The 16,406-nt window shown below is 39.3% G+C and overlaps 1 protein-coding gene across 1 annotated transcript in view; it reads right to left on the bottom strand.

The window, feature by feature from the left end:
• Window positions 1-16,406, bottom strand: part of DNAH8 (dynein axonemal heavy chain 8) — a 338,484-nt gene that overhangs the window by 125,959 nt on the left and 196,119 nt on the right. The window contains exons 60-64 of the mRNA XM_047860389.1: window positions 15,723-15,886; window positions 14,807-14,999; window positions 13,304-13,426; window positions 11,603-11,733; window positions 7,127-7,280 (exon numbers count right to left, since the gene is read on the bottom strand). Of these exons, the coding sequence (XP_047716345.1) occupies window positions 7,127-7,280; window positions 11,603-11,733; window positions 13,304-13,426; window positions 14,807-14,999; window positions 15,723-15,886 (765 nt within the window). The remainder of the gene's footprint in view (window positions 1-7,126; window positions 7,281-11,602; window positions 11,734-13,303; window positions 13,427-14,806; window positions 15,000-15,722; window positions 15,887-16,406) is intronic.

The following is a 16,406-nucleotide window of genomic DNA, read 5'->3' as shown; positions in this document are numbered from 1 at the left end:
ACCTTCTTGAGGTTTTAATCATAAATGGATGTTGAATTTTGTCAAATGCTTTTTTAAGCATCTATTGTGATGATCATACAATTTTTGTGTTTCATTTTGTCAATGTGATGTATTATGTTGATTGATGTGGATTTTGAACCATTCTTGCATCTCTTGAGTAAATCCCACTTTATTATGGTACATGATCATCTTGAATTCAGTCTGCAAACTTTTTACTGAGGATTTTTGCATCCATACTTATCATGGATATTGGTCTGTAATTTTCTTTTCTTGTGGTGTCTTTGTCTGGCTATGGTATCAGGGTAAGTCTGTCCTTCTTAGATGAGTTTGGAAGTGTTCCCGCCTCTTCAATTTTTTAGAAGGGTTGGAGAATAGCTATTAAATGTTCTTTCAATGTTTGGTAGAATTCACCAATGAAGCCTCTGGTCCTAGACTTTTGTTGGGAGGTTTTTGATTACTGATTTAACATCCTTAATAGTAATCAGTCTATTTGGATTTCCTATTTCTTCATGATTTTGTCTTGTAGTTTTTAGAAATGTACCTATTTCTTCTAGGTTGTCCAATTTGTTTGGTATCAATTGTAACTACCTCTTTTATTCCTGATTTTATTTGTTAGAGTTCTCTCTTTTTTTTTTTTCCTTGTTTAGTCTAGCGAAGGGCTTGTCCATTTTGCTTATCTTTTCGAAGAACCAGCTCTTAGCTTCATTGATCTTTTCTATTTTCTTTTTAGTTTCTATTTATTTCCACTCTGACTTTATTATTTCCTTACTTCTACTAACTTTGAGCTCCCCCTCCACCATTTTCTAGTTCCTTTAGGTGCAAAGTTAAATTGTCTATTTAAGATTTCTCTTATTTCTTGAGGTAGGTTTGTATTATTATGAACTTCCCTTTAAAAAACATTTTTACCGCAGTGCATAAATTTTGGTGTGTTGTATATCTGTTTTCCTTTGTCTCTAGTTTTTTTTTTTTTTAACGTTTATTTATTTATTTATTTTTTTGAGATAGAGAGACAGAGCGTGAATGGGGGAGGGTCAGAGAGAGGGAGACACAGAATCCGAAACAGGCTCCAGGCTCTGAGCTGTCAGCACAGAGCCCGACGCGGGGCTCGAACTCACGGACCGCGAGATCATGACCTGAGCCGAAGTCGGCCGCCCAACCGACCGAGCCACCCAGGCGCCCCTCTAGTTTTTTTTTAATTTCTCCTTTGATTTCTTCTATGATCCAGTAATTATTCAGTAACATGTTGTTTAATCTCTATTTACTGTCTTTCCAGTTTTCTTCTTATAACTGATTTCTACTATCATACAATTATGGTCTGAAAACATACTTCAAATGATTTCAATCTTCTAGAATTTATTAAGACTTGTTTTATTACCTAACCTATTATCTATCCTGGAGAATGTTCCACGTGCACTTAAGAAGAATGTTTTCTGCTGTTTTGGGATGGAATGTTTTATATCTATTAAATCCACATGGTCTAGTGTATTGTTTAGGCTGATGTTTCCTTACCGGTGTTCAATCTGAATGATCTATCCACTGATGTTAAGTGGGGTGTTAAAGTCCCCTATTTTTATTGTATTGCTGTCAATTTCTCCTTTTAGGCATGTTAATATTTGTTTAATATATTTTGGTGCTCCTATGTTGTTCACATACATATGACACATACACAGATGTCATATCCTCTTACTGGGTTGACTCTTATCATTATATAGTGCCTTCTTTGTCTTTTGTTATGATCTGTTTTAAAGTCTATTCTGTCCTGGGGCACCTGGGTGGCTCAGTCGATTAAGCATTTGACTTCAGCTCAGGTCACGATCTCACAGTTCATGAGTTCAAGCCCCACATCGGGCTCTGTGATGACCACTCACAGAGTGAGCCAGCTTCGGATTCTGTGTCTCCCTCTCCCTCTGCCCCTCCCCCCCTCACATTCTCCCTCCCTCTCTCTCTCTCTCTCAAAAATAAACATTAAAAAAAAATTTTTTAAAGAAGGGTTTAAGTCTATTCTGTCTGATGTGAACTATACAGGCTTTCTTTTCACTTCCATTTGAATAAAATATCTTTTTCCATCCCTTCACTGTCAGTCTGTGTCCTTAACTTCTGAATTGGGTTTCTTGTAGGTAGCATATAGATGGGTCTTTAAAAAAAAACAAAACCCATTCAGCCACTCCATGTCTTTAGTTAGATAATTTAGTCCACTTACATTTAAAGTCATTTTTGATAGATATGTACTTATTGCCATTTTGTTAATTGTTTTCTGGCTGCTTTTGTGGTTCCCCTCTGTTCCTTTCTTCTTCTCTTTCTCTCATCCCTTGTGGTTTGATTACTTTCTTCAGTGTTAGGTTCAGATTCCTTGCTCAGTTTCTTTTGAATGTTTACTGTAAGTTTTTACTTTGTTGTTACTGTGAGGTTCATTGTATCATAGTCTATGTTAACTTGATAGAAACTTAAACTTGAACACATTCCAAAATTCTAGTTTTACTACCTCCCCCCCATATTTAATGTTTTTGATGTCACCTTTTGTATCTTTTTATATCCCTTAACTGATTATTATAGTTTTAGCTAATTTTATTACCTTTACCTTTACTACCTTCATAGTAGTTTCGTAAGTGACTAACCCAACCCCTCTACTATGTATTTACCTTTTCCAGTAAGATTTTTATTTTTGTATGCTTCCTGGCTATTCATTAGTGCCATTTCTTTTCAGCTTAAAGAAGTCCCTCTCACATTTCTTATAAAGCTTGTTTAGTAGAGATGAGTTTGTTTAGCTTTTACTAACCTGAAAATCTGTTTATCTCTTTTTCAATTCTGAATAGTAACCTTGCTGAATAGAGTATTCGTGGTGGGAAATTTTTTTTCTCTCCTTTAAGCACCTTAAATACACTGCCACTCACTTCTGGCCTGTAACGTTTCTGCTGGGAACTCAGCTGGTAACTTTATGTATGTATGTATGTAACAATTTGTTTTTTCTCTTGTTATTTTTAAGATTCTCTATATCTTTAACCTTTTATAGTATGTCCTGATGTGAATATCTTTGGGTTCATCTTATTTGGAACTCTTGGCTTCCTGGCCCTGGATGTCTGTTTCCTTCTCCAGGTTAGGGAAGTTTTCAGCCATTATTTCTTCAAATAGATTTTCTCCCCCTTTTTCTTTCTCTTCTCCATTGGGCCCCCTATAATTCACATATTATTCCATTTGATGCCCCATATGTCCCTTAAGTTATCTTCATTATTATTTTTTCTTTTTGATGCTCTGTCTGGGTGATTTGCATTGCTTTGTCTTCCAGCTCACTGATCTGTTCTTCTGCTTCTTCCAGTTTGCTGTTGAACCCCTTTAGTGTATTTTTTCAGTTCAGTTATTGTTTTGTGCCAGTTTTGCACTTTATATCTACCCTGCTTGCACAGGTGAGCAGGCTTGAACAAGGTACCCTCCTGTCACCTTGCTAAGACAGGTAGGGGTGAGTGAGTGATCACAGTACTATCCTGCCACCTTGTTGAAGTTGGAGAGCATGGGTGGTGACATCTGTTTGGTACTTTCTTATGTCGTCTATATCTTAAAGTTCTCACTGTGTTCATCCATTCTTCTCATGAGGTCAGTGAACATCTTTATGACCATTACTTTGAACACTTTACCAGGTAGGTTACTCATCCTCATATCATTAAGGTATTTTTCTGAGATACTTTCATTTATAACATACTTCTCTGCTTCTTCATTTTGCTTGGCTGTGTTTGTTTCTATGAGGCAAAAGAGATATTCCTCCCAGTCTTGAAGCAGTGGCCTTATGTAGGTGATGGACCTTCTCATTCAACTTTGCCCTAGCTCTTGGTTGTCTCACAAAAGTTTCTTACTATCTAAACCACTGCTTTATTGTTGATATGTCCTTCTTGAGGGTATACCAAGACCAGTCAGTGTTCCAAGGGGGAGGAATCTCATTTAGCACCTGGTTTCAGGCTGATTAGAAGCTAGGCCCTCAGGCAGCAGCTTTTAAAGGATGCAAATACAGGGGCGCCTGGGTGGCTCAGTCAGTTAAGCGTCCGGCTTCCGCTCAGGTCGTGATCTCGCAGTTTGTGAGTTCCAGCCCCGCGTCGGGCTCTGTGCTGACAGCTCAGAGCCTGGAGCCTGCTTGGGATTCGGTGTCTCCCTCTCTCTCTGCCCCTCCCCCGCTCATGCTCTGTCTCTCTGGCTCTCAAAAATAAATAAACATTAAAAAAAAATTTTTTTTTAAAATAAAGGATGTAGGGGCGCCTAGGTGGCGCAGTCGGTTAAGCTTCCGACTTCAGCCAGGTCACGATCTCGCGGTCCGTGAGTTCGAGCCCCACATCAGGCTCTGGGCTGATGGCTCGGAGCCTGGAGCCAGTTTCTGATTCTGTGTCTCCCTCTCTCTCTGCCCCTCCCCCGTTCATGCTCTGTCTCTCTCTGTCCCAAAAATAAATAAACGTTGAAAAAAAAATTAAAAAAAAAAAATAAAGGATGCAAATACAGGCAGTCCTGTAGGGCCACAATCATAATCCCTGCTGGCCTCCAGACCAGAAGGTCTCTCTAGATTGAAAAAATTGGGGCTCCAGACAAACATATAAGCTCCTTTCTGGGAGGTCTCATTGAGCTCTAGCAAGGCCAAGGGGTTGTTCAAGCATGGTGTCTTTTGCTTACTTACATTCCCTGCCAGTGTCTCCTCAGCCTCTAGCTGTGTGGGAAAGCTAAAGCCTGTCCAGCTGATGGAAGCTCCAGGCTAATAGGCCTTTTTCACAGGAAGACCGGGGTTGTGTTTCAGTCTGCTGTCTGTGCAGTGTCGTGGTTGTGGCAGCCTGCCAGGAACTGTCTTTCCAATGTTACGTTCCCGGAGAGCTCAGAAAAGCCAGTCCCCTTGGCCACCGGCATCAGGAAATCAAGGGGCATCCCCATGTGGATCGCCTGTGCTTGTTGGCTTTAACTAGGCAGCTGGAGAGTGTAGAAGAGGCGCACACTTGCTGGCTTCAGAAAGACAGTAGGAAAATGTTTTGACTACATGCTCCCATGGGCTTCAGGACTGCAGTTAGTGAGTGCCTTGTCTGAGTGTGTGCACCAGCTTTAGACTGGGTGGGAGAATATTTCAACCATTTGCACTTGCCAGCCCCATCCAGGGAGTGATGGAGTGACCACAACTGCCCATGTTTGTGGACCTTACCTAGGGAACAGATGAATGCTACATTCATTGCTCATCTACTCCAGCCAGAGAGCAGAGGAGTGGCACAACCACCCATGCTCTCCAACTTCAAAAAGGCAGCAGGATAGTATCGTGACCACCCACTCACCCTTACCTGTCTTAGCAAGGTGACAGGAGGGTGCCTTGTCCAAGCCTGCTCACCTGTGCAAGCAGAGTAGGTAGAAAGTGCAAAACTGGCATCTGCCAGCAACTTCATCGCTGGGGAGACTTTTCAACTGTCCCCTGCCTCTCCAGTGGATACTTTAAGATTAACTAATGAACTTCCTTCACATATAATCCAGGCACTGTTTAAACTGATGGTGTTTTTTGTTTGTTTGTTTGTTTGTTTGTTTGCTGGGTCTCAGGATGAGACTATCTGGGAGCCCCTTAAAAGGAGAACCTCAGTTTCCTATAGCACTTTGAGTCCCTTGGATGTCAGCCCTCTTGGTTTTCTTGCCTCCTCCTCCTTCTCCTTCTTCTTCTTCTTCCTCTTCCTCTTCTTCTTCTTCTAACCCCACTGGTTTTCTAAGCCATAGGTTTTGGGGGCTTGTCTCTCTGGTGTATAGCCCAGGGGTTGGGGTGCCTGATGTGAGGCACCAGCCCTTCACTGGTCCAGGAGAAGCTCCATATTTGTGAGATCCCTCCCTATTGCATGTTGCCATACTGAGGGTGATATTTTTGGCAAGACTATGTCTCTGCCCCTCCTACCTTTCTTGATGTGGTCTTTTTATCCTTTGTTGTGCTTATCTGGTTTTCAGATCTTTTTCAGAGGGAAATAACCCATATGTAGCTGTAGATTTGGTGCCTCCATGGGAGGAAGTGAACTCAGGATCTTCCTATGCCACCATCTTGCAGAAGTCCTCTCTCCAAGGTACTTAAGTAGCTTATGCAGCAGCAAGCATCGATGGACACCATGGCGCAGGGAAGAGTTGACACCGTGGGCCTGATTTTGAGAAGAAGCTTGCAGGGCTAGCACTTGGCCAGCATCTGGGACCTTGGCCATGGACACCATGGCGCAGGGAAGAGTTGACACCGTGGGCCTGATTTTGAGAAGAAGCTTGCAGGGTTAGCACTTGGCCAGCATCTGGGACCTTGGGTTTAGAACGTCTCCTCCATTACTAATTGATAAGGTTGTTCTGTGCCTGGACTATTTACACAAACGTTGTGATAGATGGTGAACATGTGCTCTCCTTCTGGGAGTCTGCAATTCTGGCAGTTGTGTCTAGGCAGGGAGTGATGGCCAGACCAGCCCCCAGTAAAACTGCTGACCTCTGAATCTCAAACAGGTTTCCCAGAACGGAAACACAGTGCATGTGTTACCCATCTCACTGCTGGAGGTGAAGCACACTCTGTAGGGCCCGTTTGGTGAGAAATTAGGAAAGCTGCACATGGATTTCTCCAGACTCCACATGATGTGTCTTTTTCTTTATTGATCTGGCCACGAATCCTTGCTGTGTTGCTGTAATAAATCTTAGACAAGAGTACAACTATATGCTGAGTCCCATGAGCCCTTCTAAGGAAGCACCAACCATGTGAGTGGTCATGGAAGTGCTGATAAAGGTGGTGTCAGAAAAGGTGACACAAACATCTACTGAGAGCTGGCAGAATATTTTCATCTCTTTTATACTCCTGACTATTAGATACTTTGGTCCTTCTAAAATAAATTATAGGACCAAACTGAAGACTGATGAAATAGATACACAATCATATTTAAAATGGAACAAAGCACACACACACACACACACACACACACACAAAATCTGGACATGGGCAGCATTAATTCCACAGGAAGTTTTTAAAAAATCTACCAAATCTTGTACATTAATCATTCCTAAAACGAAAAATGTATGTTAAATGGCCTCACCTCTGAAGGGTTGCTACTTTTTCTATTCAAATATAATTTACATCTTTTAAACAAGAGCTTTCCTTTCTACTTTTGAGACCTACCTCCCCTGAAGATAGCAGGTTGTTAAGATATTCTAGAAATGCCTCATCTTTTATTTCATTGTCAGTAAAGATGAAGGTGATACCTTTTCCTTCAGCACCAGCAACTTTGTACAGACCTTTTAAGTCCTCTGTCAGATTATTCACATTATAAGACCTAAAAAGGGCGGTAGAATAATTAAAATAAAAAATATAGGTACAGTCATAATTTATTTCAAAACACAGTATAACCCATGGTAATTAGAGCATAATCTGTACCTGTTCCAAGAGATATTAAGTAATAATGTCTGCTAAAAAAAACCCCACAGAGATTAGAGTGAAATAGCTATATGTTACCATTCAAAACAAATATGTCTTATTTAACTTGAGAAGTGAGAAATGGGAATTCACCAGAAGTGACTCATGAAGAGCAATTGGAAATTCAGAAATGGATTTTTATTCTCTGCAAGGTGACGGTCTTCCACATCAGATTTTGGCCAAGTGAATATACGTATAATATCTGAAACTAAGCTGAAACTTGGATGAGTTGGATTGGGAAGAAAGTCAAGATAAATTATAAATAAAATTAGTGATAAATTATTTGCACATCACATTAAGCGGCTGGAGGCACCGACAGCCTATAGAAGAAGATGCGTTACGCGATGCGGTATAAATAATAGAAATGGTATAATTATGTAGTTACAGATTATGACAAGGAGAGCCTGGCCTTTGCTTTTCTGTTTACTCTGTTTCCTATGACATGTATATGCTACTGGAGGTGACATGATGTGCAGAAATAAAGCAGACATTTTCTGAAGCGTTGTGTATAAATCCTCATGAGTAAATTGATAACACAGACATTTTCACTCGAAGGAAGTGTACAGTGCAAGTAATAAGGAGTTCAAGTAAGCCAGAAAGACCACGGGCAGTGGAACCAGAAGGACCAGGGTTCAAATCCCCATTCTGCATCTTTAGAAATGTTCCTTCACATTTTTCAGCTTCTGTTTCCTCCTCTGCAAAATGAAGATAATACCTGTTTGTAAAGGCTGCTGTGAGCATTAGAGATGATTCAGCTAAGTGCACTTGAGTGAAAAAATAACCAGCAGAACCAGCTACCCCCGTTCTGGGTGGCACTACAGGAAAACGTCTTGTAGACTTTGACAAAAGGAACCCCATCGAAACGAGAACGTACATCCCTTTCAAAATAATTCCCAGGGGGGACATTCATTAAAAGGAGTCATTAGGGCAGAGCAATATTGCTTCCTGGTGTCGCCAGACAGAGGTGGTGGTCCAGAGCACGAGCCCTGGATTGGTTGATTGACCTATGAAAGGCACACATTACTGGGCCAGCCATTTGCTGTCTCTGAGAACCGGCTCGCCCTGGGAGGGGCAGTCAGCAAGACTCCAGTGCCAGAACGTCAAGAAGACAGAAAACAGGAAAACTGCAGTTAGCGCTCTGGGAAACTGGGAGGACTGCATGTCCCATCCAGGAAGGCACCTGCTACTCAGACCCAGCCACCCAGGAACATCGGCACAGTGGTGCCAGAGCTTCCAACTGTTTCAACAGTCAGAAATCCATCTTCTGTGTGAAATCTCTCCAATTTCTTGAAGTTGACAAGTGATTTAATACAAGTTAATCTCTAGATATTTGATGTTTTGTTCTTTTAAGTGCTCTTGTAGTTTGTACCTTGGTAAATGTTTTACCTCTTTGGCAGCAGGGGGGTATGCGTGTGTAAACTGTGAACCTAAAATGTATAAGGAAATACAAAAGGCCAAATATTCAAGACAACCTTGAAAAAGAATAGCAGGGTTGCTCAAGACGTATTAAAACTACACTAATTAAAACTATTATTATATTTATATATTTATATATAAACTATTATTTATTTATAAATAAAAAATTATTTACCCAAGGGATATATGAGTGCTGATGGGGCACTTGTACCCCAATGTTTATAGCAGCACTTTCAAGAATAGCCAAATTATGGAAAGAGTCTAAATTTACATCAACTGACGAATGGATAAAGAAGATGTGGTTTATACATACAATGGAATACTACTTGGCAATGAGAAAGAATGAAATCTGGCCATTTGTAGCAACGTGGATGGAACTGGAGAGTGTTATGCTAAGTGAAATAAGTCAGGCAGAGAAAGACAGATACCGTATGTTTTCACTCATAAGTGGATCTTGAGAAACTTAACAGAAGACCAGCAGGGAGGGGAAGGGGGAAAAAAAAGTTACAGAGAGGGAAGGAGGCAAACCATAAGAGACTCTTAAATACTGAGAACAAACTGAGGGCTGATGGGGGGTGGGAGGGTGGGGAGGGGGGGTGATGGGTATTGAGGAGGGCACCTGTTGGGATGAGCACTGCGTGTTGTATGGAAACCAATTTGACAATAAATTATATTATAAATAAATAAATAAATATTTGGTAGAATTAAAAAAAAACAGTAATAGTGCAAAAATAGATAAATCAGTGGAATAGACTATAGTCACAGACACAATCAGTTGATTAATGGGAAAGAAATGACACTGTAATGTGTCAGGAAAAACATGACCTTTTCAATAATGGAGTTGAAATGATTGGATATCTATATTGAAAAATATAATCTTGGGTGCCTGGGTGACTCAGTCAGTTAAGCATCCAACTTTGGCTCAGGTCATGATCTCACCATTCATGGGTTTGAGCCCCGTGTCGGGCTCTGTGCCTGGAACCTGGTTTGGATTCTGTGTCTCCCTCTCTCTGTGTCTCTCCCTCTCTATGTGTCCCTCCCCCACTTGTGCTCTCTCTCTCAAAAATAAATAAACATCAAAAAAAAATGTTTTACATAAAAATATAATCCTAACTCCTACCTTAGACTTTAAAAGAAAATAAACTCTAGGGGCATCTGGATGACTCAGTCGGTTAAGTGTCCTCCTCTTGGTTTTGGCTCAGGTCACGATCTCACATGGGATGGAGCCCTGAATTAGGCTCTGCACTGACAGTGTTGAGCCTGCTTGGGATTCTCTGTCTTCCTCTCTCTCTCTGCCCCCACCTCCCTCTATCTCTCTCCCCCTCTCAAAAAAAGAAATAAACAAACAAACATAAAAAAAGAGAGAGAGAAGAAATTCTAGATGGGTTATGGTTCTAAATGTTAAAGGAGTATATTTTATTCATAAATGTGAAGGAAATCACAGAATATCTTCACAGGTAAACCAATACATTTTAACAGAATACAAAGATCACTAAAATAAAGGGACACAATTGACACCTGAAGTTTCACTAAAATTAAGATCCACTGGGAGTGAAAAGGCAAGCCAAAAACTCAGAGAAGATATTTATAATGCACACTCTGACAATGGAACTGTATCCAAAACCTGTAAAGAACTCCTAAAAAAATCAGTAAAAGAAAGAATCACACCCTAATTGAAAAAAAAAAAAGCAAAGGACATACACAGACATTTCACAAAAGAGGCTGCCCAGATGGTCCATAAGAGGTGAAAATGTGCTCAACGGTGTTAACCACGGGACACACGTGACATACGGTGACATAACACCACACATCCACAGGAATCACTAAAATGGAAAAAGGCTCACAGTCCAAAGGTGGGCCGGGATGCGGAGCAACTGAAACTCTCATGAACCATTGGTAGAAGCGCAAAGTGGCAGAACCACTGTGGAAAAACTATTCCTCAGACCTACTACAGCAGAATGTATGCGTACTCCATCCATAATCAGCAAGTCTATCTCTGGGGGCATACTCAGACATGTACAACAATATTCATTACAGCTCGACTTGCCAAAAAATCCCGGGTAAACAAATTGTGGTAGTATGTAAGCAAGTGGGAGATTATACAGCAATAAGAATGAACAAACTATTGGTACATGTAGCGTCATGGATGAATCTCACAAACATAATACCAGCAACAAGAAAAGAGTAGATCCCGTAGCATTTGATTGATATAAAGTTCAAGAATAGGTCAAACTAGGGGTGTCTGGGTGGCTCAGTCGGTTAAGCGACCAACTTCAGCTCACGTCATGATGTTACAGTTCATGGGTTCGAGCCCTGCGTCGGGCTCTGTGCTGACAGCTCAGAGCCTGGAGCCTGCTTCGGATTCTGTGTCTCCCTCTCTCTCTGCCCCTCCCCCTCTCACCCTCTGTCTCTCTCTCAAAAATAGATAAACATTAAAAAAAGAGGAAAAAAAAAAGAATAGGTAAAACTATATCAGTGGGGTTAGAAGTCAGAATATGGTTAACCTTGGGAGGGTAATGACTGGGACAGGATGTGGGGGGTACTTATGGGGTGCTAATGTTTTATTTCTTCATCTCTAGGCTAACGACACAGGTGAATTTACTTTGTGACACCCGTGGTTTGTGTACATCTCCTTAAATACATTGCACTCAAATAAAAAGTTAACTTCAAAAAATGCACCAAATTGTTGTGTCTTTTTAAGTGAACATTTTACTTCAGAGAAATTAATGATAGAAAAACATATTGCTGTGTTTTATTTCATCTTACCTGGTTAATGTAATCTGGAATATTTGATATCCAGCTATAAAAGAGGCCAGTCTAGAAAGACTTTGTTTTCCTGAACCGCCAACACCCACCAGCAATGCATTTCCACATGATGTTCGAATTATTCGTGAGATCTGTTTTGAAATAAAATAGTATTTCTTTAAAAATAGAATTTAGCTGTTTACATTTGCTTGCACTCTACATGAGTCCAAATTTTGGCCATATGCTTGTAGACGACATTAGACTTTTTCCTTTAATGAGATATGTCAGAGTTTTTTAAATTAATGTCTCATGTTGATTTATTCAACTCAAATTCTTTCCTTGTACATCATGAAAGAGAGAACAAATTGGCTTTCCTATCTCCTATTTCAAAGCTATTTTCTGTGTGTGTGTAATTTTATTACTTTCAGACTCAATGCATGATGGAGTTGCTCTTCTCAATACACAGAAAGAAGTTTAGAATTGTCTGCTTATTATTCAGTCTAACACACTGACCTATATAGACACCTCGCTCCACAATGAATATCACCTCTATTGTATCTCTGCCAATGAAGAAAAAAATTTAAGTACCAAAATTCTACTTACAAGGGGGAGGGGGGCAGAAAGGCATTTGTAGAAAAAGACTGAGAGAGCCTTTAGTCTTGTGTTGCTTTTCTTTTTTTTTTTTTTTTTTTTGTGTTGCTTTTCTATGGCTGATTTCTTCAATAAGAATAAGGCTGGAATTGTTCAAATCTTATGTAGGCCAATTGAAGACATTGCTAAAAAGCTGTCTTTTACATTAATATTACTGATTAAGATGAAAGTCTAGATGGATCACTAAATTCATTATCACCACTAAAGACCTTTTTTTTTTTTTAATGCAAGTTTTACAGATGGCAGACAGTAACAACACTTTGGTAAGTATTAATTTTATCATTATATTTTTTAACATGTTAATCACGTAGGCGGTTGTGCACCATAATAGGGTCCCAGGTCCCCAAGACCTTGCCAGAGAGTACTCAATAACTACTTGTTGAGTGAATGAATGTCAAACAGCCCTAGGACATCTGAAATTCACCAACTTTGCAAAATACAAACATATAATAAATACAGAGTAAGCTGCCTCGTCTTTATCAAAACTCCTTCCTCTGTTCTGACTTCCTGGGGAAACCCCTTTTCAATTTATAAATTATACAAACAAACAGCTCCTTTCTGTAGCCTTTCAGACTTGAATCAAAGCATGTTCCTTTGGGTGTTGCCTCTAATTGGTTTCTGTTTTTACACCACTCCTGTGTACCTGCCTCACCCCTTCCCCATCAGTTTGCCAATAATCTGTAAGCCGATCATAAAACTGATTTTTAAAAGCAGCAACTGTTCCTCCATGGGGAACAGGATTCTCATTATATCAAAATAAAATTTGGGGAAGGACGATTTATTCACAGAGTTCTGCAACTTACTTTCTTTCTAGAAAGAAAACTCAAGGTGTCAAAAGCCCTGAACACAAAACCTGTCAATTTGCCCAACATTTGCTGCCGTGTAGGTGGACTCGGCTAAGGGGTTTGTGATTAAGCCTTTGTTTTCTGAGACAGTGCTCGGACTCAACCTAACGACGCTCTTCTATATACTACCTGATAGTACACATTTCTTCTCTCAAAACATCTATCGTGAAATTTACTAAGCTTTTACATGATCTATTTATGTCAGCAAATACTCAATAGTTAGAACCTTAATAAGATGAGTCATTGCATCTTTAAAAAACACTAGATCAAGAGATGTTCCTCTAATGATTTCATTGAACTGTCTCTGATAGAACTGGAGTTTTTCAGACAGGAAGTCAAAGGATGGTACCTGTGGGTAGGGAGAGAGAAAAATAATACTTAAGAGCCAAAATCCATGAAAGCAGAACTTGTAAAGGCACTCGAAAGTAATTCTAATTTTTTTTTAAAAATCTAATGGATTTCCAAAAATTTGTCATGGATTCTGTTGACTTTTGGTTAATTCTATTTTCAGAAGCCCAAAACCTCGCTGCATTAACTGGTTTCCAATATGGAATCATTCCTTGACCTTTCCCTTCAAAAACCCCAGCACCAACTCCTATCCCTGGGGATTATGATTGGAATATAACAAATATTTCTCTGTTTATATTTGCTTTTTAATATTGTTTATGGATTTTTAAAAATACACAGAAGTTTTACATTGTTGATGTGGTCAAATGGTTTTGAATATTCATGTACTTGTTCGTAAATTTTTCTCCCCCATTTAACTCTTTGAATTAACTCTTCAGAATTACTTTGTTTATGACCCTGCTTAAAAAATCTTTTTGGAGTCCCATTTCAAATTTCATGAAACCTATATATTAATTCAGGGAGAATGATGTTCTCATTTAATCAAGTCAAGTTTTATCATGTTTATTCCTAGATGTTTTACATATTTGTTGCTGTTGAATGAAGTACTTTGATGTTATGTTTTCTATCTTGTGATTGTTGGCAAGAATTGGCTAACCTTTTCTATAAAGGGCAGAATTAGGCTTTGTGGCCTATATGGTTTGTCACGATTTGTCCCCACCCTCGTGGTGTAAAAGTGGTCCTCGGCAATAATAAGTAAGCAAATCGGCATGGCTGTGTTCCAATACAACTTCAGGGATGAACACTGAATTCGAATTCCAAATAATTTTCACGTGTCACACAATATCATTCTTCTTTTGTTTCTCTTCTCACCCATTTAAACATGTAAAAACCCTTCTGAGCTCACAAATCTAACAAAAAATAGGCAGTGGACTGAATTTAGCCCATCAACTGTAACTTGGCAGCCTCTGGCATAGAGGATAGTTGTTGAGTTTGATATTTATGTTAGACTTGGTCATCTTACTCAATTGTTAGTGGTTAAAACAGATTTCAAGTTCTTTTACATTATATTAAGAGATAATCCTATCATCTGCAAACAATATTTTTGTTTTTTCCTGAAGGTAATTTGTTTCATTGTCTAGAACTTTCATAATATTAAATAATCGTGATAATAGTAGGCATCCTTGTCTTATACCTGACTTTAATGGATTGCTGCTAAATTTCACTGAAAGAAATATTTTACTTGGTGTAGCAGATGACATGAATCACAACATATAACTAATGAAGAAGTTACAACAACTCCATGGTGGGACTCTGGGGTAGGGAGAAATATCTAGTTGGGTGAGTGGTCAAAAAAACTCTTTTAAAAGGCAAAAATAAATACCAATTCATAAACTTTGGGTACTTCAAACACAGTGTCTTCAGGTTCGTCACCAGTTGGTTCAGGCATCTCCCGGAGAAAATCTACAAAGTATGGTTCGGGAAGGATATAAGATGCCACATCTGGGCTAATATTTTCCTCAATGGCGTGAACAAGATGGATATTAAACCACTGCTCATCTTCAGATGTTATAAATCTGAAATAAAAATGCAGGAGGAAAAATGCAATATATAAAGGCATATTTCCTAATTGAACATGTCCAATCTCCCTCCACCTCCTCTAAGGCCTTATCCTGCACCTCCATCACAGACAGGAAGGACATAACTCCATTCAAGAGAGTTATAACATTGACTATTACTTACAGAAAATACTGGCAAAGAATCTCTCCTTGATCAATCTCAGGCTCCTCTGAACCCTCTTTCCAATTAGAACTTGACTTTTGGGTTTCCATGCCCTTCTCTGCATCACCCAATTTTACCAAGAATTCTGTCAAGTGGCTTTAGTTCCAGAATCCTCCATTCCCCATGCTTTGTAAGACCAGCATTACCATCCATGTTTTATAGAGGAGGAAGCTGAGGTTCAGAACAATGACCCGGCCTATGTCCCAGATTTCACCAAGTAAAACCTACATGGAGTTCAAACGTTTTAGAAAATATACACTACTAAAATTTGCCTCTGAATGTTACCAAGTCGCTGATGATGTGGTGATTTGAAAAGATACCCTGTGGAAATAATACTGGAGCAAACTGGCAGAGCATTTTTCAAGGGGACCAACAGGTGGGAAATGACATCAATGCTTCACAAGCCCCAGAGCAAATGAAGACAATACTCTAATTATTTGAGTAGGTAATGCAGGAATTAGGCTCACAGTGTCAACTTCTTATATAGTACATTTAAATTCAAGTGCTGTAATATACACCTGTCTGCAATTACTCTGTTGCACTCGTGTTTGAAAAGTGATAGGAGAACAGATATCGAATCGCACTCCTCGGATTTTATGGTTAACATTCCTTGCCAAATTCTGGAAAGATCTCGAAGATTGAAAATGTAGTGAAATTTAGAAGGAGTTGGTAGCATCTTCACCTAGAGGTGGACAAAAACATAATGCTCTCAGTTTTGTTTTCAGATAAAACCAAAAGCAGAACTGCTTTTAGGACTATTTCATTTCACAAATTTTATTTTAACTCAAATAGGCTGAATAAATAAACCAAGAGTAAGTTCATATTTTTGTCACAGCACTGATGAGAAAAACACATCATAAATAAACTTGCATAGGATTTCAAAGACCATAAGCCCTTGAATAGGATCGATTCAAGAACAACACTCTAGATGACAATTCCAATGCCTGTTCTATCACCACGAGTTGGCTTTGAACAAGTCACTTTCCCCTGAATTCTTACCAACTATTTGAGTTGTGGGAATAATCATTACTAATCATTGTTAACCATATTAATGTGTATATGGAAGTATGCCATAAAAAAAAAACTGAATGCGAGTTGGTTGCCATTGCAGTTAAGAACAAGGAATGTTCACTTCTAAAGTCAATAAGGACTATTTCCACAGGTTCCATTAAGGTCTTTAGTATATTTGGATTCTCCCAATA

Source organism: Prionailurus viverrinus, chromosome B2 (genome assembly GCF_022837055.1).
Source record: "Prionailurus viverrinus isolate Anna chromosome B2, UM_Priviv_1.0, whole genome shotgun sequence".
Taxonomy (NCBI): domain Eukaryota; kingdom Metazoa; phylum Chordata; class Mammalia; order Carnivora; family Felidae; genus Prionailurus; species Prionailurus viverrinus.
The sequence above is the reverse complement of the archived record's forward strand: the minus strand, read 5'-3'. Positions and strand labels throughout refer to the sequence as shown.